At 43.9% G+C, this 17,699-nt stretch overlaps 1 protein-coding gene across 1 annotated transcript in view; it reads right to left on the minus strand.

Moving 5' to 3' along the window:
• Nucleotides 1–17,699, minus strand: part of pappa2 (pappalysin 2) — a 573,700-nt gene that overhangs the window by 164,975 nt on the left and 391,026 nt on the right. Inside the window, exon 15 of the mRNA XM_068036526.1 lies at nt 7,606–7,783. Coding sequence (XP_067892627.1) covers nt 7,606–7,783 — 178 coding nt within the window. The remainder of the gene's footprint in view (nt 1–7,605; nt 7,784–17,699) is intronic.

The raw sequence follows: 17,699 nt of genomic DNA on the forward strand, positions 1-17,699 counted from the left end.
AAAAAGACACCTTTTTGGTGGGTTCAATCCCTGTACCGGCTGTGGTAGTTCATGGAAGCCTGCCTCCTTGCCTTGCCCCATGTTTGTGGAGTGGTGACCCTCAAGCTAGACATCACCAACTGTCCCTCTCAAAGGGGAGAAATGCCTATGGTCCTTTGGGACTATGGCTACAACAACAACCGTTACCCTTTAATTTTTTTTGTATCTTTTCAATAGCTTTTAGAGATTTCGGTACTTGGATCTCTGCTCCTTCACGGTTCCTAGCTTCTTGCCATTTAGAAAATACTTTATAGCCACTCTAGGCGCTGCTTCACAAACCACTGACCACCTCTCGGCGCTTACCCATTGTCTCTCGAGACAAGGAGGCCAAAGAAGAAGAAGAGTCTATATGAAGATTAAAGTCCCCCAGAATTAATACATTACCTTTTTTACATGCTTCAATAATTTCCCATTTAATGTTCTGTCCAATAATATAACTACTGTTCGGGGGCCTGTAAACTGCTCCCACCAGTGTTTTCTGACTCTTGCTATCCCTAATTTCCGCAACTGATTCTACTTCATGATCTTCTGAGGCCATATCTCTTCTTATTAATGTTCTTATGTCATCCTTTACTATCAGGGCTACCCCTCCTCCTTTGCTATTCTGTCTGTCTCTCTGAAATATTGTGTATCCTGAAATATTCATTTCCCAACCTTGATCTACTTGTAACCATGTCTCAGAATGGCAATTAGATCTAAATCATTTACCTCTATTCGTGCCATTAGTTCATCTATCTTATTACAGATGCTTCATGCATTCAGATAAAGGAACTTTAATTTCATTGTTTTACCTCTATTCCCTGCAATGACCTTATTTGCCAATGTACAATTTTTGTTAAACTCTCTGTCCCTTCCTATCCCATTCTGTTGGCATTTACCCACATCACTATCCTGCCCTGACCTCTCTCTTTAGATTTCTAAATTTCCCCTTATCTAAACCCTCCCCCCCCGCTCTGTTAGTTTAAAGCCCTGTCCACAGCCCCAGTTATGCAATTGGCCAGGACACTGGTCCCATCCTAGTTCAAGTGAAGCCCATCCCAAAAGAATAGCTCGCTCTTCCCTGAGTACTGATGCCAGTGCCCGAAGAATCAAAACCCCTTCTTCACACACTACTCAAGCAAAAATAGATAATACTATTGAAAACCAGGTTGAATATTGAACGTTCAGAGGGTAAGTGAAAAATCAAATAAGCAAAGCAAAAAGAGAGTATAAAAAGAGACTGGCAGCTAACATGAAAGGGAATGCCAAAGTCTTCTATAGCCATATAAATAGTAAAAGGGTGGTAAAAGGTGGAGTAGGGCCAATTAGGGGCCAAAAGGGCGATTTACGCATGGAGACAGGGGGAACAGCTGAGGTAGTAAATGAATACTTTGCATATGTCTTTACCAAGGAAGATGCTACCCAGGCCATGGTGAAAGAGGAGGTAATTAATACACTAGAAGGATTTAAAATTGATAAGGAGGAGGTATTAGATAGTTTGTCTATACTTAAGTTGATAAGGCACCAGGACTGAATGAGATACATCCAAGGATACTGAGGGAAGTGAGTGTGTAAATTGCAGAGGCACTGGCCATAATTTTTCAGTTTTCCTTAGACTCAGGGGTGATGCCAGAGGACTGGAGAACTATGAATGTTACACCCTTGTTCAAAAAGGATGTAAAGATAAGCCCAGCAACTACAGGCCAGTCAGTTAACTTCAGTGGTTGGGAAACTTCTAGAAACAATAATTCGGTACAAAATTAATAATCACATGGACAAATGTGGGTTACTTAAAGAAAGCCAGTATGAATTTGTTAAGGGAAAATTGTGTTTAACTAATTTGCTAGTTTTTTGAAAGGATAACTGAGAGGGTTGATGAGGGCAAGGCTGTTGATGTGTTGTACATGGACTTCCAAAAGGCATTTGGTACAACAGGCTTGTGAGCAAAGTTATAGCTCATGGAATAAAAGGGACAATAGCAACATGAATATGAATTTGGCTGAATGACAGGAAACAAAAAAAGTAGTGGTTAATGGATGTTTTTCGGGCTGGAGCAAAGTTTGTACTGGAGTTCCCCAGGGGTCAGTGTTGGGACACTTGCTCTTGCTGATAATATATTAATGACCGAGACCTTGGTGTACAGGGCACAATTTCAAAATTTGCAGATGATCTTGGAATCATTGTGAACTGTGAGGAGGATAGTGTAGAACTTCAAAAGGACATAGACAAGTTGGTTGAATGGGCGGACAAGTGGCAGATGAAGTTCAATGCGGAGAAATGTGAAGTCATTCATTTTGGTAGGAATAATATGGAGAGGCAATATAAAATAAAGGGTACATTCTAAAAGGGGTGCAGGAACAGAGGAACCTGGATGTATATGTGCATAAGTCATTGAAGGTGGCAGGACAGGTTGAGAGTGCAGTTAATAAAGCATACAGTATTCTAGGCTTTATTTATAGGGGCATAGAGCACAAGAGCAAGGAAGTTATGTTGAACTTGTATAAGACATTAGTTCAGCCTCAGCTGGAATATTGTGTCCAGTTCTGGGCAACACATTTAAGGAAAGATGCGAAGGCGTTGGAGCGAATGCAGAAAATATCACGAGAATGGTTCCAGGGATGAGGAACTACATTTATGAAGATAGATTGGAGAAGTTGAGACTGTTTTCCTTGCAGAAGAGAAGGCTGAGAGGAGATTTGATAGAGGTATTCAAAATCATGAGTGGTATGGACAGATAGGGAGAAACTGTTCCCACTTGCGGAAGGATCAAGAACGAGAGGGCACAGATTAAGGTAACTGACAAAAAAAACAACGATGACATGAGGAAAAGCTTTTTCATGCAGTGAGTGGTTAGGATTTGGAATGCACTGCCTGAGAGTGTAGTGGAGGCAGGTTCAATTGAGGCATTCAAAAGGGAATTAGATAGTTCCCTGAAAAGGAAGAATGTACAGGGTTATAGGGAGAAGGAGGCGGAGGCATGGCACTAAGTGAATTGTTCATTTGTAGAGCCGGTGCAGACACAATGGGCCGAATTGTCTCCTTTGTTGCTGTAACAATTCTGTGATTCTGTAAGTAACAGAATTAAGGTTGGTATTACCTGATCCGAGTCCAACTCCGTGAGAACATTTGTGGATCCAAATGTGATGCAGTGTCAGATGGCCAATGTCTCAATTTCCATTGCAGCACAGGCAGAAGCCAACCAAATTCTGAGTGCTGCAGTGGAAGCTTAGACTAAAGTCATGTGATCTCAGCTTGTTGCTATGCAGTTTCAGACTGCTGCCATTATGGATGCAGATAACAGCATTCAAAGGGGCTTGCAAGGTGTCACAGCCATCCAGCAATCTATCCTCCCAACAGAGTACTAGGATTGCTGAGGCATCACCCCAGAGGATTGGCAGTGGCTCTATAGAGAACAAACATACTGTCCTCTCTCAGGCTGGCAGCATTCATGCTCTTAGCACTGCCACTCCATCAGTGCTCCTGATGTTGCCTCTCAGCCAGCCAGCCCAGACCGCTCATGCCGGTGATGCAATCCAAGTCCAGGCCCTCGAGACCCAGAGCTGCTCGAGGGCATCCTACAAGGCCATCTGCAGTCTCCCCCATTGAAAGTCCGCAGCCTTCTACCAGCCATGCTGAGGTTACTCGGGCAGCACTGCAGTGGAGCACTAGGCCAGGCAAAGATATCCACAAGACAGGCATCAGGGAAATGCAGAAGTATGATTAGTTGAATATTGTATGGAGTATTTTAAGTGTTTCTGGTTAAAGTTGTTATGGAATTGTTGTTCTGTGGTGTCTTTTATTTCAAGAGGATGCTGTGATGGTCCATAACAAAGGGATGGTAAGATGGGGAAGTGTTGAACAATGGAGATCTGGGGATTCATTCAGGGAGACTAGAGTCTGATGATACACTCACGGACAGCCCATCCAGAATATGGATGTGCCAATTGCCTCTTCCCTTCATCCTCCTCCTCCTGAGGCAGTTACCAAAGCCCCAGTGGCCAGGGCTTTGCCCTCATGATGGGTGGGTTGTGGAGGACGCAACAGACTACAACAAACTGGGACACATGCTCCAGCGAGTACTGGAGTGCTCCCCCAAGCGGTTCAAAGCAGCGGAACTGTTGCTTCAGGATGCTGATGGCCTTCTCGATGATGTTCCCCATGGCAGCATGACTCTCATTGCATGAGTGCTGGCCACATATGGTGGGATTGAGGAAGGCAGTTGTTAGTCATGTGTACAGCGGGTATCCCTTGTCACCGAGCAGCCACCCTCTGGTTCGGCGTGGTGGCTTGGAAATAGCTAAAGCTGCAGACTGGCAAAGGGTCAAAGCATCTTGACTGCTGCCAGGATAATGGGCATTCACCAGTAAAATACACTGGGCGTGGTCACACATTAACTGCCTTTGAGTTATATCGCTTGTGCTTTTGGTACGCCTTCCCATTGAGCTGTGGTACCCATAAGATCGCATGCGTGCAGTTGATGACTCCCTGCACCGGGGGAAATGTGTTATGCTGGCAAAGCCACCTGCCCACTCTTTCTGCTTCAATGAATTCCCTTCTCACGATGTACAGCACTCCTGTGACCTCCCAGATATGGGATGGATGGCTGCGATTTGGCGAGCTGCAATATATTGGCAATGTTGCGTGTTCCTGCCTGGAAGGATCCTCTGGTGAAGAAATTCAGAACCATGATCACCTTGACAGTTATTGGCAGTGCCATCCTCGCCCTGCTCTGAGGCTTCAGGTCCGGTTGGAGGAGGTAGCACAATTCAACGACCAGCTCCTTGGTGAAGCATAGCCGCCGATCATCACTGCTCCTGGCTTAGGTGCAGACAGGAGAAGTATTCCTTGAAGACCATAGGTGGGTAAGGCCTCCAGCTGAGAGCCCTCCTCCTCCTCTCTCTGCGAGCAGCTTGTCTTCTCTGCTGCCTCTGCTCCATCTCCCTCTGATTCTGCAGCTCAAGGGGAACTGCAACTATTGCCTCCATGTCTGCGAGCAAGTGGCGTACTCAGAGGCCTTTTAGATGCACACAACTCATAACTGCTTCCAAACACTCAGCACCACTCCCTGCTGACTTCACCAACTTTTCAAAAGTCCAGCAACAACCCGGTACTTCCACTAACTTTGTGACAGCAAGCAGATAGTGAAAGGAAACTCACCCGCAAGTTGGATGCTGATGCCTTTAAACAGCGCTGGCGGAGGGCCCCTGGTGCAGTGAACACATGTTTAACAGTGCGTGTTTAGGAAAGGGCATTAACTAGATTGGTGAGGTTCAAAATGGTAAGGCAGGTGCCAAATCAGCGTTCAACACTGACTGACGTCATGATCTGCCCACTCTGCATACTTCTGGGGTGTGCATTGAATGCCCACACTATCGTCCTCCACAACATGGCGGTCGGTACAGGCCATGCCAGAAGTAAATCAGGAACGGCTCCGCCACCCCCCCACCCCAACTATTTTTTTTTTAACTCAACCAACTCCCATAGCAGTGAAAAAACTGGTGTTACGGAGCCAAATTTTGCTGCCAAGATTCTTGACAGAGAAATCTAGATTTTTAAAAGTGACAATGCGGGTGCCATAAAAAGGTAAGTGGGATACTTGGTTTTAAATAAAGGGACAGTCAACATAAAAGAAAGTATGTGGTGTTAAAATTGGACAATGAATTGATTAGGCCATACTTGGGATATTGCATGTGGTTCTAAGCACCTTACCACAGGAAAAATATTCGAACCATGGAAAGGGTAAAGCAAGGAATTACTGGAGTGATACCAGGAATAAAGTGCAACTTAAGAAGAAAGGCTTGGAAATTGAGACTTTTTACTGAAACAAAGAAGGTTAAAAGGGAGATTTAACAGAGGATTTCAAAATTCTTAAAGGTTTTCAGAATGCAAATAAGGAAAGATTGTCTCCTTTGGGTGTCAAATTCATAGTGGAGGAAGGATAGACTCAGGATCATAATTAGAGGGTTAAAGGAGAAGTGAGAAAAAGCTATTTTTACATCGAGGGTTATTATGACATAAAGTGTTTTACCATGTAGCTAATAAAGCAGCAATTATATAATTTAAAAGGAAATTGGCTAAGTATTTTCCCATTTCCTTTTATTTCCTTCCTTTGCATGGGGCTGGGAAATGGGCTGTGAATAGACAACTTCAACTGAAGAGCGAGCACCAGCACATACCTGATGGACTGAATTACCTCAAATTTTTATAAAAATGCTGCATTTTTTACGACTCTATGAATACTTGATTTTAATGAACTTGAAAGTAAGTTCACCACAAGGACGCAATATTAGAGTAATATCCTGCCTTTGAGTCTCAGTACTGTGCGCATCCACTACAGCCGGTCTCTCTACAACAAGAAACAGTTGAATGCCTGGTTCTCTACATATCTTACAGCATGCTGACAAAATCGTAGGATAAAATGGTTTTGAAATGCGATTTCTGAGAATGTGATTTCATTAGCATTTCATTAACCACAGAAAAAATTCTCAGTTTTGAATATTGCTGAAAACAGAGACATTATGTCAAAGCTTTTTGTCTTGCACTCATCAGGACCATTCGAAAGAATGCCCATGTAACGGAAAGCAACAAATTTCTATTGTATAAGAGAGGGCTGATTGGTTGGCAAGTGGACTCTGATTGGTAGAGGCAATGCCTTGGAGAATGCACCAGTTTATGGTGACTGACAGTTAACTGCCAAGCTTTGTTTGAAATTTAAACAAGGCAGCTTGATTCTGATTGGTCAAGGCATTGCCCTGAGGAATGAACCAGCGAATGGCTGTCACTTATTTTGTTTAGCTGAAACAGGCGCAATGTGTGTACATGTTCTTTCTGTCAGCAAGACGAAACGCTTCGACAAAATGTCACTGTTTTCAGCAATACTCAAGTTCTGTACTTCTAAACGACTATTCCCAATTTTGTTAATTGAGAAATTTAATTCCCTTAATACCTGTTTTGCTTCTCCCTCTTAGCAGCCAAAGTGCATCTCATTTAATAACTGATACCTTTCAGGGTTATTGTTTGCCCGATAACCCATTCCTCTCCTTATGGCACTGACTGATGATAGGTTATGTTAGCGTCGGTACTAACTGATGTTAGCACCGATTGACTCTCAGCGTCTAGCCAAGCGGCCTTTCTCCATGTATGCCCTAGATACAAAATATCAGATTGCGATTTTACTGCATAGAGCATCACGTCACATGCAAGCCCAATCCTGTCCTGGTCTGACTCCCATACATGCTCACTTTCCAATAGGGGTCACCGGACAGCCAATTAAGAGCAGGATTGCTGGTCGATCTTTCCTCACCACAGCCCACGGGCACTGAGACCGGGTTTTGCGCTCACACACTGCAGCCTGAGATCAGGTACCTGAACACAGAGCAGGGATCAAACCTGGAACCTTCTGTCTGCTTCAGCTACACACTGGGCAGTGGCCTTTCCAACCAAGCATTGTTTGGGGTGGAGGCTGACTTTCTTCTGCTTTCTTTCAAATACATTTACACAAAGACAAATCACATTTAGATTTCAGCTCTTCCTTTTCTAAAGCTTTGCTTATTTGAAGCAAAGGTCTGAATGATTGTATTCTTGTACCTTGCAGTTTAGCTGGTGGATTGCAGGAGAAGATGCATTGCTTTCCAACGGTGGTTCCCTCAGGGCAAAAAAAGCTGGCATGGTAAACATGTGACTGGTCAGGAAATCCACAGTCGATGGGGTCACAGGTCACAGTTCTGTCCCATTTACCATACTTGCAAATGAGGGAAACCTCTGTCTGAAAGACCAAAGTCAAAACAAATTTTAATTGTTCTGGTCAGTGACACTTGCTAGAAGCATTAGTACAGAACGTTCTGGATTTTTCTTAAATCTAATAATCCAAAATCACATTTTCAAAACAGCCTGAGGGGACACAGTACAATATTAATAATTCTCAAGCAAGATAGATGCTAAACATATGCTTTCTTAACTCCTTGTGAATGAGCTGAACCAATATTTGGTTACACTGTGACTGATTAAAAGCATAGCATGTCAAATATCCCATGGAACATTGCAAACCCAGTCCTGTTGGAAAAATAACAGTGGAATGTAACCAATCAGCATTGGATAATATAGATAGCACATCTTATCCTGGACATTAGTTCAAGTGCCTTTTAGTGGCTTAGGATGGATTCAAATCCAGGAACCAATTGATCTATTTAATCCTGCTCATCTTTGGCATTCTGACCTTCCCAATCTACTGCCCTGAAATCACAATTTTTCTACTCTTCCTATGCTGAGAGAGACTTAAAGAATGCATCTTGGGTGGGTCAAAAGCAGAGTCTTTGAGTTGTAATAGTCATAGAGTCATTTGCGGCACAGAAAGAAGCCATTCGGCCCATTGAGTCCATGTCGCCTCTCCATGGAATATTCAGTCAGTCCCACTCCCCCGCTCGATCCCCATAGCCCTGCATGTCTATTTCCTTCAATTGGCCATCCAATTTCCTTTTGAAGTCATTGATCGTCTCCGCTTCCACCACCCTTCTGGGCAGCGAGTTCCAGGCATTACCACCCGCTACATAAAAAAGTTCTTCCTCATATTCCCCCGCAGCTGTTGCCCAAAACCTTCAATCTGTGTCCCCTAGTCCTTTTACAATGAGTTAATGGGTACAGTTTTTCCTTGTCTAATTTATCTAAGCCTGTCATAATCTTGTACACCTCTATTAAATCTCCCCTCAATTTCATTTTCTCCAAGGAGAACAACCCCAGTTTTTCCAACCTACCCTTGTAACTAAAATCCCCCATCTCTGGAACCATTCTGGTGAATCTTCTCTGTACCCTCTCAAGGATTCTCACATCCTTCCTAAAGTGTGGTGACCAGAATTGGATGCAATACTCTAGTTAGGGATTAACTACAGCTTTATAAAAGTTCAGCATAATTTCCCTGCTTTTGTACTCAATGCCTCTATTTATGAAGCCCAAGATCCCTAATGCTTTACTAACCATTCTCTCAATATGTCCTGCCACCTTCAAAGATCGATGCACATGCACCCCCAGGTCCTTCTGTCCCTGCACACTCTTTAGAACTGTGCCATTAATTATATATTGCTTCTCCCTATTCTTTCTGCCAAAATGTATCACCTCACACTTGTCAGTATTAAATTCCATCTGCCACCTCTCTGCCCATACTGCTAGCCTATCTATGTCCTGTTGTAGGCAGTTCATATCATCCTCACTGTTTGCCACACCTCCAAGTTTAGGGTCATCAGTAAATTTTGAGATTCTACTCTGTATTCCAAGATCTGAGTCATTTATTTATAGCAAAAAAAGCAGTGGTCCCAGCATTGACCTTTGGGGAACACCACTGTTTACCATCCTCCAGTCTGTTTCCTGTCCATAAGCCAATATTTTTATCCAATTGGACACTGACTCTCCTATTCTATGTTGGTCTATTCTCACTGCAGGGGATCAACATCTCCCTTAGTATTTCTCGCATTTCCCTCTCATCTATTGTGAGAAAAGCAGAGATGCTATGATGTTTGGATATAATAGGAAGGTAACATAGGAACAGGAGTAGGTCATTTAGTCCTCAATCCTATTCTGCCATTCACTTAGATCATGGCTGATCTATATCAACCCCATTTATCTTCCTAGGTTCCATAACCCTCAATACCTTTGTTGAACAAAAGTTAATCAATCCCAGTTTTGAAATTTTCAATTGACCCAGGCTCAACAGCATTTTCAGGGAGTGATTTCCAGATAACCACTACCCTTCCTGGTGTCACCTCTGAACAGCCAAGATCTAATTTTTAAAGTTATGTCCCCTTGTCTGCCCCATTATAGGAAAGTTTTCTCAATACCCTGTCAATTCCTTTAATCATCTGAAACACATCAATTACATCACTCTTTAGTCTTCTATACTCAAGGAATGCAAGTTGAATCTGTCAACATAATTTAATGCCTTTTAGCATTATTGTTCTGGTGAAATGGCACTGCACCCTCTCCACACCCAAGATATCAATTGACACTGAGATGTGTACAGGAACAGTGCATTGTTAATCTGCAAATTGTGTGTCAATGGTTTGATTATATGCAGGTGAAGGGTTAATTGGGTCTTAAGTTGAACACTTACAAGCAGACACTCACTGAGACTTGGGGAGCGTTTGAGTGAGGAGCCACATGTTTGTAATCCCTTTATTATGCACAATAAATGTGAAACTGAGTAAATATAGGCTCCAGCATTATCCTTCCATAACAAGCTTTCTGGAATTTAACACGCATGTCCACAGATCCCTGAAAGTAGCAGGGCAGGTAGATAAGGTGGTTCAGAAAACACACAGGATCCTTTCTTTCATTAGCCGAGGCACAGAATATAAGAGCAGAGAGATTATGCTAGAATTGTATAAAACATTTATTATGCCACAGCTAAAGTGCTGTGTAACACATTACAGGAAAGATGTGATCACACTAGAGAAGGTACAGAGGAGCTTTACAACGATGTTGCCAGAACTGGAGATTTTTAGCTAAGAGGAAAGATTGGATAGGTTGGGGATGTTTTCTTTGGAACAGAGGAAGGTGAGCGAAGATTTAATTGAGGTGTATAAAATTAGGAGGGGCCTCGAGAGAGTGGATAAGAAGAACCTATTTCCTTTAGTAGAGAGGTCAATAACCATGGGACATGGATTTAAAGTAATTCGTAGAAGAATTAGAGGGGAGTTGAGGAGAAATATTTTCACCCAGAAGGTAGTGAGGCTCTGAACTCACTTCCTGAAAGAATGGCAAAGGCAAAAACCCTCATTGCATTTAAAAAGTACTGTAATTGAAATGCATTAACCTGCAAGGCTATGAACCAAGTGTGGCAAAATGGGATTAAACTGGGTAGCTTTTTTCAGTCGGTACAGACACAATGGGCTGAATGACCTCCTTCTCTGCCTTAAATTTCTATGATTCTATCCTTCCTGAGGTGCAGTGCCCAGAACTGTCGCAGTATTTTAAATGGGGTCGAACCAGAGCTTTTCATATCAATCACATAACTCACACACCTTTATATTCCAGCTCACGTGAGATGACGGCTAATATATTCCATTCGCATTTTAAATTACTTTTATACCTGTCTGCTAACATTTAGTGATTTCTGTACCTGTACAGGATTCCAGTGGACCAGTGCCTTCCCATCCACTCTGTATATAATTCCAACGGGCTATAGCCCTTACTGTCCAATCTCATTGTGTGGCATTGCAATGAACCAAACCATTTCTTATTCACTTTCATTGTATGGAATTCCAATGGACCATAGCCTTCCTAATGAATCCTATTTTTTAAAATCCCCAAATTAACATTAAATGTTCCACCCCGGCTGTTAAACATTTTACATAGTAAAATGTTTACATTTTACATTACATAGTTTCTATCTCTCTCTAGAGAGGGATAGAAAAGAAGGTAAGGTGGCAATATTGATGAAAGAAACAATTACAGCCTTGCGAAAGGATGATATGAGGCTATATGGGTTGAACTAAGAAATACAAAAGGGGCAATCACACTCTTAGGAATGTGCTAAACAATCTGAGGGAGATAGAAAAGCAAATTTGCAGACAAATTTCTGATAATTGCAAAAATAATAAGATAGTAATAGTGGAGGATTTCAATTATTCTAATATTAACTGGGATGCAGTCAATGTAAAAGGTTCAGAGGGCAAAGAATTCCGAAGTCACATTCAGGAGAACTTTTTCGTCAGTATGTGGTGAGCTCAACAAGAGAGAGTCAATTCTGTATTTAGTTTTAGGGAATTAAGCTGGGCAGGTGGAAGGAATATCAGTGGGACAGCACTTGTGTGGCAGTGATCATAATTCATTTAGATTTAACATAGTTCTGGAAAAGGACAAAGATAAAGTACAGGCTCTAAACTGGGGGAAGGCCAATTTTACTAGGCTGGGAAGCAATTTAAAAAATGGATCGGAAACAGCTACTTGACGGTAAATCAGTGTCAAAGCAGTGGGAGATTCAAGAGGTTCAGGATAAACATGTTCCCACAAAGCGAAAAAGGTGAGGCAGACAAATCTAGAGACCCTGAATGACAAGGTCCAGAGAGGGTATGAGAAGGCAAAAAATAGAAGCTTTTGTCAAACACCGAGAGCGTGATACTGCAGAAAGCCGAGAAGAGTACAGAAAGTGTAGGGGTGAAATTAGGAAGCAAAGAGAGGGCATGAAAAAATACTAGCGGGAAAAATTCTAGAGTCTATTATCAAAGGTTTTATAGCAGAGCACTTAGAGAATAGTGGTAGAATCGGGCAGTGTTAGCATGGATTTACGAAAGGGAAATCATGCTTGACAAATCTACTAGAATTCTTCGAGGATGTAACTAATAGAGTTGATGACAGGGAGCCAGTGGATGTGGTTTATTTGGATTTTCAAAAGACTTTTAATAAAGTTCCACATAAGAGATTAGCATGTAAAATTAAAGTGCATGGGATTGGGAGTAGTGTATTGCGATGGATAGAAAATTGGCTGGCGGACAGGAAACAAGAGCAGGAATAAATGGGTCTTTTTCCGAATGACAGGCAGTGACTAGTGGGATATTGCAGGGATCGGTGCTAGGACCCCAGCTATTCACTATATACATTAATGATTTAGATGAGGGAACTAAATGTAATATCTCCAAATTTGCAGATGAGACAAAACTGGGTGGGAGGGTGAGTTGTGAGGAGGATGCAGAGAGGCTTCAGGGTGATTTGGACAAGTTGAGTGAGTGGGCTAATGCATGGCAGATGCAGTATAATGTGGATAAAGGTGAGGTTATCCACTTTGGTAGCAAAAACAGGAAGGTAGATTATTATCTGAACAGCTATAAACTGAGAGAGGGGAATATGCAGCAAGACCTGGGTGTTCTCGTACACCAGTCGCTGAAGGTAAGCATGCAGGTGCAACAGGTGGTAAAAAAGGCAAATGGTATGTTGGCTTCATGGCGAGAGGATTCGAGTGGAGGAGCAGGGCTGTCTTGCTGCAATTATACAGAGCCTTGGTGAGGCCACACCTGGAATATTGTGTGCAGTTTTGGTTTCCTTATCTGAGGAAGGATGTTCTTGCTATAGAAGGAGTGCAGCGAAGGGTTACCAGACTGATTCCTGGGATGGTGGAACTGACATATGAGGAGAGATTGAGTCTGTTAGGATTATGTTTTCTGGAATTCAGAAGAGTGAGGGGGGATCTCATAGAAACCTATAAAATTCTCGCAGGACTTGACAGGGTAAATGCAGGAAGGATGTTTCCGATGGTGGGGGAGCCAGAATCAGGGGTCATAGTCTAAGGATACGGGGTAAACCTTTCAGGACTGAGATGAGGAGAAATTTCTTCACCCAGAGTGGTGAGTCTGTGGAATTCACTACCACAGAAAGCAGTTGAGGCCAAAACATTGTATGTTTTCAAGAAGGAGTTAGATATAGTTCTTGGGTCTAAAGGGATCAAAGGATATGGGGCGAAAGCGGGAACAGGTTACTGAGTTGGATGATCAACCATGATCAAAATGAATGGCGGAACAGGCTCGAAGGGCCGAATGGCCTACTCCTACTCCTATTTTCTATGCTTCTAAATAAAATCAAGGAAAATAAGATTTTAGAGATACAGCACTGAAACAGGCCCTTCGGCCCACCGAGTCTGATGTTTTATAAATACATAAAGAGCAAGAAGATAACTAAGGAAATAGTAGGGCCGATTAGGGACCAAAAAGGTAACCTATAGGCTGGATTTTGTGGAGGAGGCGGGCCTTTTCGCACCCTCCTTGGCACGGTCCTCCATTGTGCGGAGACGATATTTCCGCTGCTGGGATCTCTGTCCCTTTAAAGACGGGCATCCTGCCTCCAAGAGCTGCCGGTCAATCATAGGACCGGCAGCTCAGCAGTATCGGCTGCATCACTAGGAGCGGTGACCACTGCCAGTACTGCAGAGGTCTCGGACCCAGGTCCAGTGCTGGAATGCCAGACCTCAGGTAAGTGAGGCGAGGTTGCTGCAGCCAAGCCGGAAGTCATCGGCGAGGCGGGGTGGGGGTGGTCGTAAAGTCCACAGGGAGTGGGTCCTGGGAGGTGCATTGTTTCCCGGTTTCCCGGCTGGGGCCCTATGTGGGCCACAGATTGCCTATGGAGGAGGGACCACCCTCCCCAAGCCCGCAGGAAGGGCACTCGTTTTACATGGCAATCCCCCAACACTGGTTAAATCCTAGCAGCTGGGTAAGGAGGCCCTTGAGTGGCCGTTAATAGACGAATTATGGGCCTCAATTGTCCTCTGGGAGGGAAGGCATATTCCACTCCCTGGGAAAATCACTTGGCCATGGGGCGGCGACGGGCCGTCTGCCCCCCGTGCCATCCGTCATGATTCTATGGGACCCCCGACACCAACCCCATCTCAGGGGGCTCCATAAAATCCAGCCCTAAGTGTGGAGGTGGAGGATGTGGGTAAGGTTCTTAATGAATACTTTGCAGTTGTCTTCACAAAAGAGGGGGCCAATGATGGTGTCATATTTAAGGACGAGTGTGAAATATTTGATGGGATAAACATTGTAAGATAGAAAATATTAAAAGATTTGCTGTCTTTGAAAGTAGATAATTCGCCAGGTCCAGATGAAATCATTACCGGGAAATTAAAAGAAGCAAGGGAGGAAATTGCAGAGGCTGTGACCATCATATTTGAATCCTCCCTGGCTACCGGAGTGGTGCCAGAGGACTGGACAACTGTTGTATTGTTGTTTAAAAAGGGAGGAAAGGATAATCCGAGTAATTACAGGCTGGTTAACTCAACTTCGATTGTGGGCAAATTATTGGAATCAATTCTGAGGAACAGCATAAACCTTCATTTAGAAAGGCATAGATTACTCAAAGAAAGTCAGCCTGGGTTTGTTCAGGGAAGGTCATGTCTGACTAACTTCATTGAAATTTTTGAAACGTGACAAGGTCGATGAGGGCAGTCTGGTGGATATGGTCTAAGTGGATTTTAGCAAGGCTTTTGCCAAGATCCCACATGGCAGGCTGCTCAAAAAAGTAAAAGCCCTTGGGATCCAAGGGAGTGTGGCAAATTGGATCCAAAATTGGCTTATTTGGCAGGTTGTTTTGTGCCTGGAAGGTTGTTATCATTGGGGGTTCTGCAGGGCTTTGTACTCAGTCCCTTGCTTTTTCTCGTTTTAATTAATGATATAGACTCAAATGTTGGGGGCATGATAATGAAGCTTGCAAATGAGTAAGGGGAGGATATGGCAGAATGGTAATGTCACTAGATTAGTAACCCAGAGCCCCAGGCTAATGCTCTGGGACATAGGTTTGAATCCCACCACGGCAAATGTTGGAATTTGAATTCAATTCATAAATCTGGAATTAAAAAACTAGTCTAGACCGTGAAACCATTGCCGATTGTTGTAAAAAAAAACCCCATTTGGTTCACTAATGTCCTTTAGGGAAAGAAATCTGCCATCCTTATCTGGTTTGGCCTACACATGGCTCCAGACCCACAGCAATGTAGCTGACTCTTACATGCCCTCTAAAATGGCCTAGCAAGCCATCAAACCCCTACAAAATCTAAGAAAAGGAATGAAACCGGATCGACCACCCGGCATCGACTGGAAACGACGATGGCAAATCCAGCCCTGTCTATTGCATGCTGCTTCCACTGTTTGGCATGCATGTAATCCTGTGTTGTAGCTGCACCAGGCTGACACCATATTTTTAAGTATGCCTGCTGCTTCAATGACTGTCACCAAGAGTGGCTCAGTAGCAGCACTACTGGCCGAGTCCTAAAGGACATAGCTGTTCGACTGGGTCTGCAGCAGGTGGTGAGGGAACCAACAAGAAGGTAAAACCTACTACACCTCATCCTCACCAATCTACCTGTTGCAGATGCATCTGTCCATGACAGTATTGTAAAAGTGACCAGCGAACAGTCCTTGTAGAAACAAGCCCCGTAGTCACATTGAGGATACCCTCCATCGTGTTCTGTGACACTACCACTGTGCTAAATGGGATAGATGTCAAACAGATCTAACAACTCAAAACTGGACATCCATGAGCTCTGAGGGCCATCAGCAGCAGCAGAATTGTATTCAACCACAATTAGTAACTTTGTGGCCCGGCACATCCCCCACTCTACCATTACCATCAAGCCAGGGGACCAACCCTGGTTCAATGAAGAGTGCAGGAGGGAATGCCAGGAGTAGGACCAGACATACTTAAAAATGATGTATCAGCCTGGTGAAGCCACAACACAGGACTACTTGCATGCCAAAGAGTGGAAGCAGCATGTGATAGACAGGGCCAAGCGATCCCACAAACAATGGATCAGATCTAAGCTCTGCAGTTCTGCCACATCCAGTTGTGCATGGTGGTGGTCAATTAAACAACTGACAGGAGGTGGAGGCTCCACAAACATCCCCATCCTCAATGATGGGGGTATCCAGCATACCAATGCAAAAGATAAGGCTGAAGCATTTGCATCCATCTTCAGTCAGAAGTGCAGAGTTGATGATCCATCCCGGCCTCCTCCTGAGGCCCCAGCATCACAGATGCCAGTCTTCAACCAATCCGATTCACTCCATGTGATATCAAGAAAAAGCTGAAGGCACTGGATACTGCAAAGGCTATGGGCCCTGACAAAATTCCAGCAAAAGTACTGTAGACTTGTGCTCCAGAACTCCATGCCCTGAGCCAAGCTGTTCCAGTACAGCTAGAACACTGGCATCTAGCCGGCAATGTGGTAAATTGTCCAGGTATATCCTGTGCACAAAAAGCAGGACAAATCCAACCCAGCCAATTACCATCCTATCACTCTACTCCCGATCATCAGCAAAGTGAAGGAAGGGGTCATCGACAGGGCTATCAAGGGGCACTTGCATAGCAATAACCTGCTCACTGATGCTCAGTTTGCGCTTTGCCAGGACCACTCAGCTCCTGACCTCATTACAGCCTTGGTCCAAACATGGGCAAAAGAGCTGAACTCCAGATGTGAGGTGAGAGTGACTGCCCTTTTCATCAAGGAAGAATTTGACTGAGTATGGCATCAAGGAACCCTAGCAAAACTGGAGTCAATGGGAATCAGGGGGAAAATTCTCCACTGGTTGGAGTCATACCTAGCGCATAGACAGTTGTGGTTGTTGGAGGTCAATCATCTCACACCCAGGACATCACTGCAGGAGTTCCTCAGGATAGTGTCCTAGGCCCAACCATCTTCAGCTACTTCATCAATGACCTTCTCTCCATCATAAGGTCAGAAGTGGTGATGTTCGCTGATGATTGCACAACGTTCAACACCATTCCCAATTCCTCAGATACTGAGGCACCCTATGTCCCGATGTAGAAAGACCTGGACAACATCCAGACTTGGGCTGCTAAGTGGTAAGTAACATTCGCACCACATAAGTGCTAAGCAATGACCATCTCAAACAAGAAAGAACCTAACCATGTCCCCTTGATGTTCAATGGCATTACGTTCACTGAATACCCTACTATCAACATCCCCTAGGAGTCACTATTGACCAGAAACTGAACTGGACCAGCCACATAAATGCTGTGGCTGCAAAAGCAGGTCAGAGGCTGGGAATTCTGCGGTGAGTAACTCACCTCCTGTCTCCCCAAAGCCTGTCCACCATCTATAAGGCACAAGTCAGGAGTGTGATGGAATACTCTTCACTTGCCTGGATGGGTGCAGCTCCAACAACATTCAAGAGGCTCCATCCAGGATA

Source organism: Heterodontus francisci, chromosome 8 (assembly GCF_036365525.1).
Source record: "Heterodontus francisci isolate sHetFra1 chromosome 8, sHetFra1.hap1, whole genome shotgun sequence".
Lineage (NCBI taxonomy): Eukaryota > Metazoa > Chordata > Chondrichthyes > Heterodontiformes > Heterodontidae > Heterodontus > Heterodontus francisci.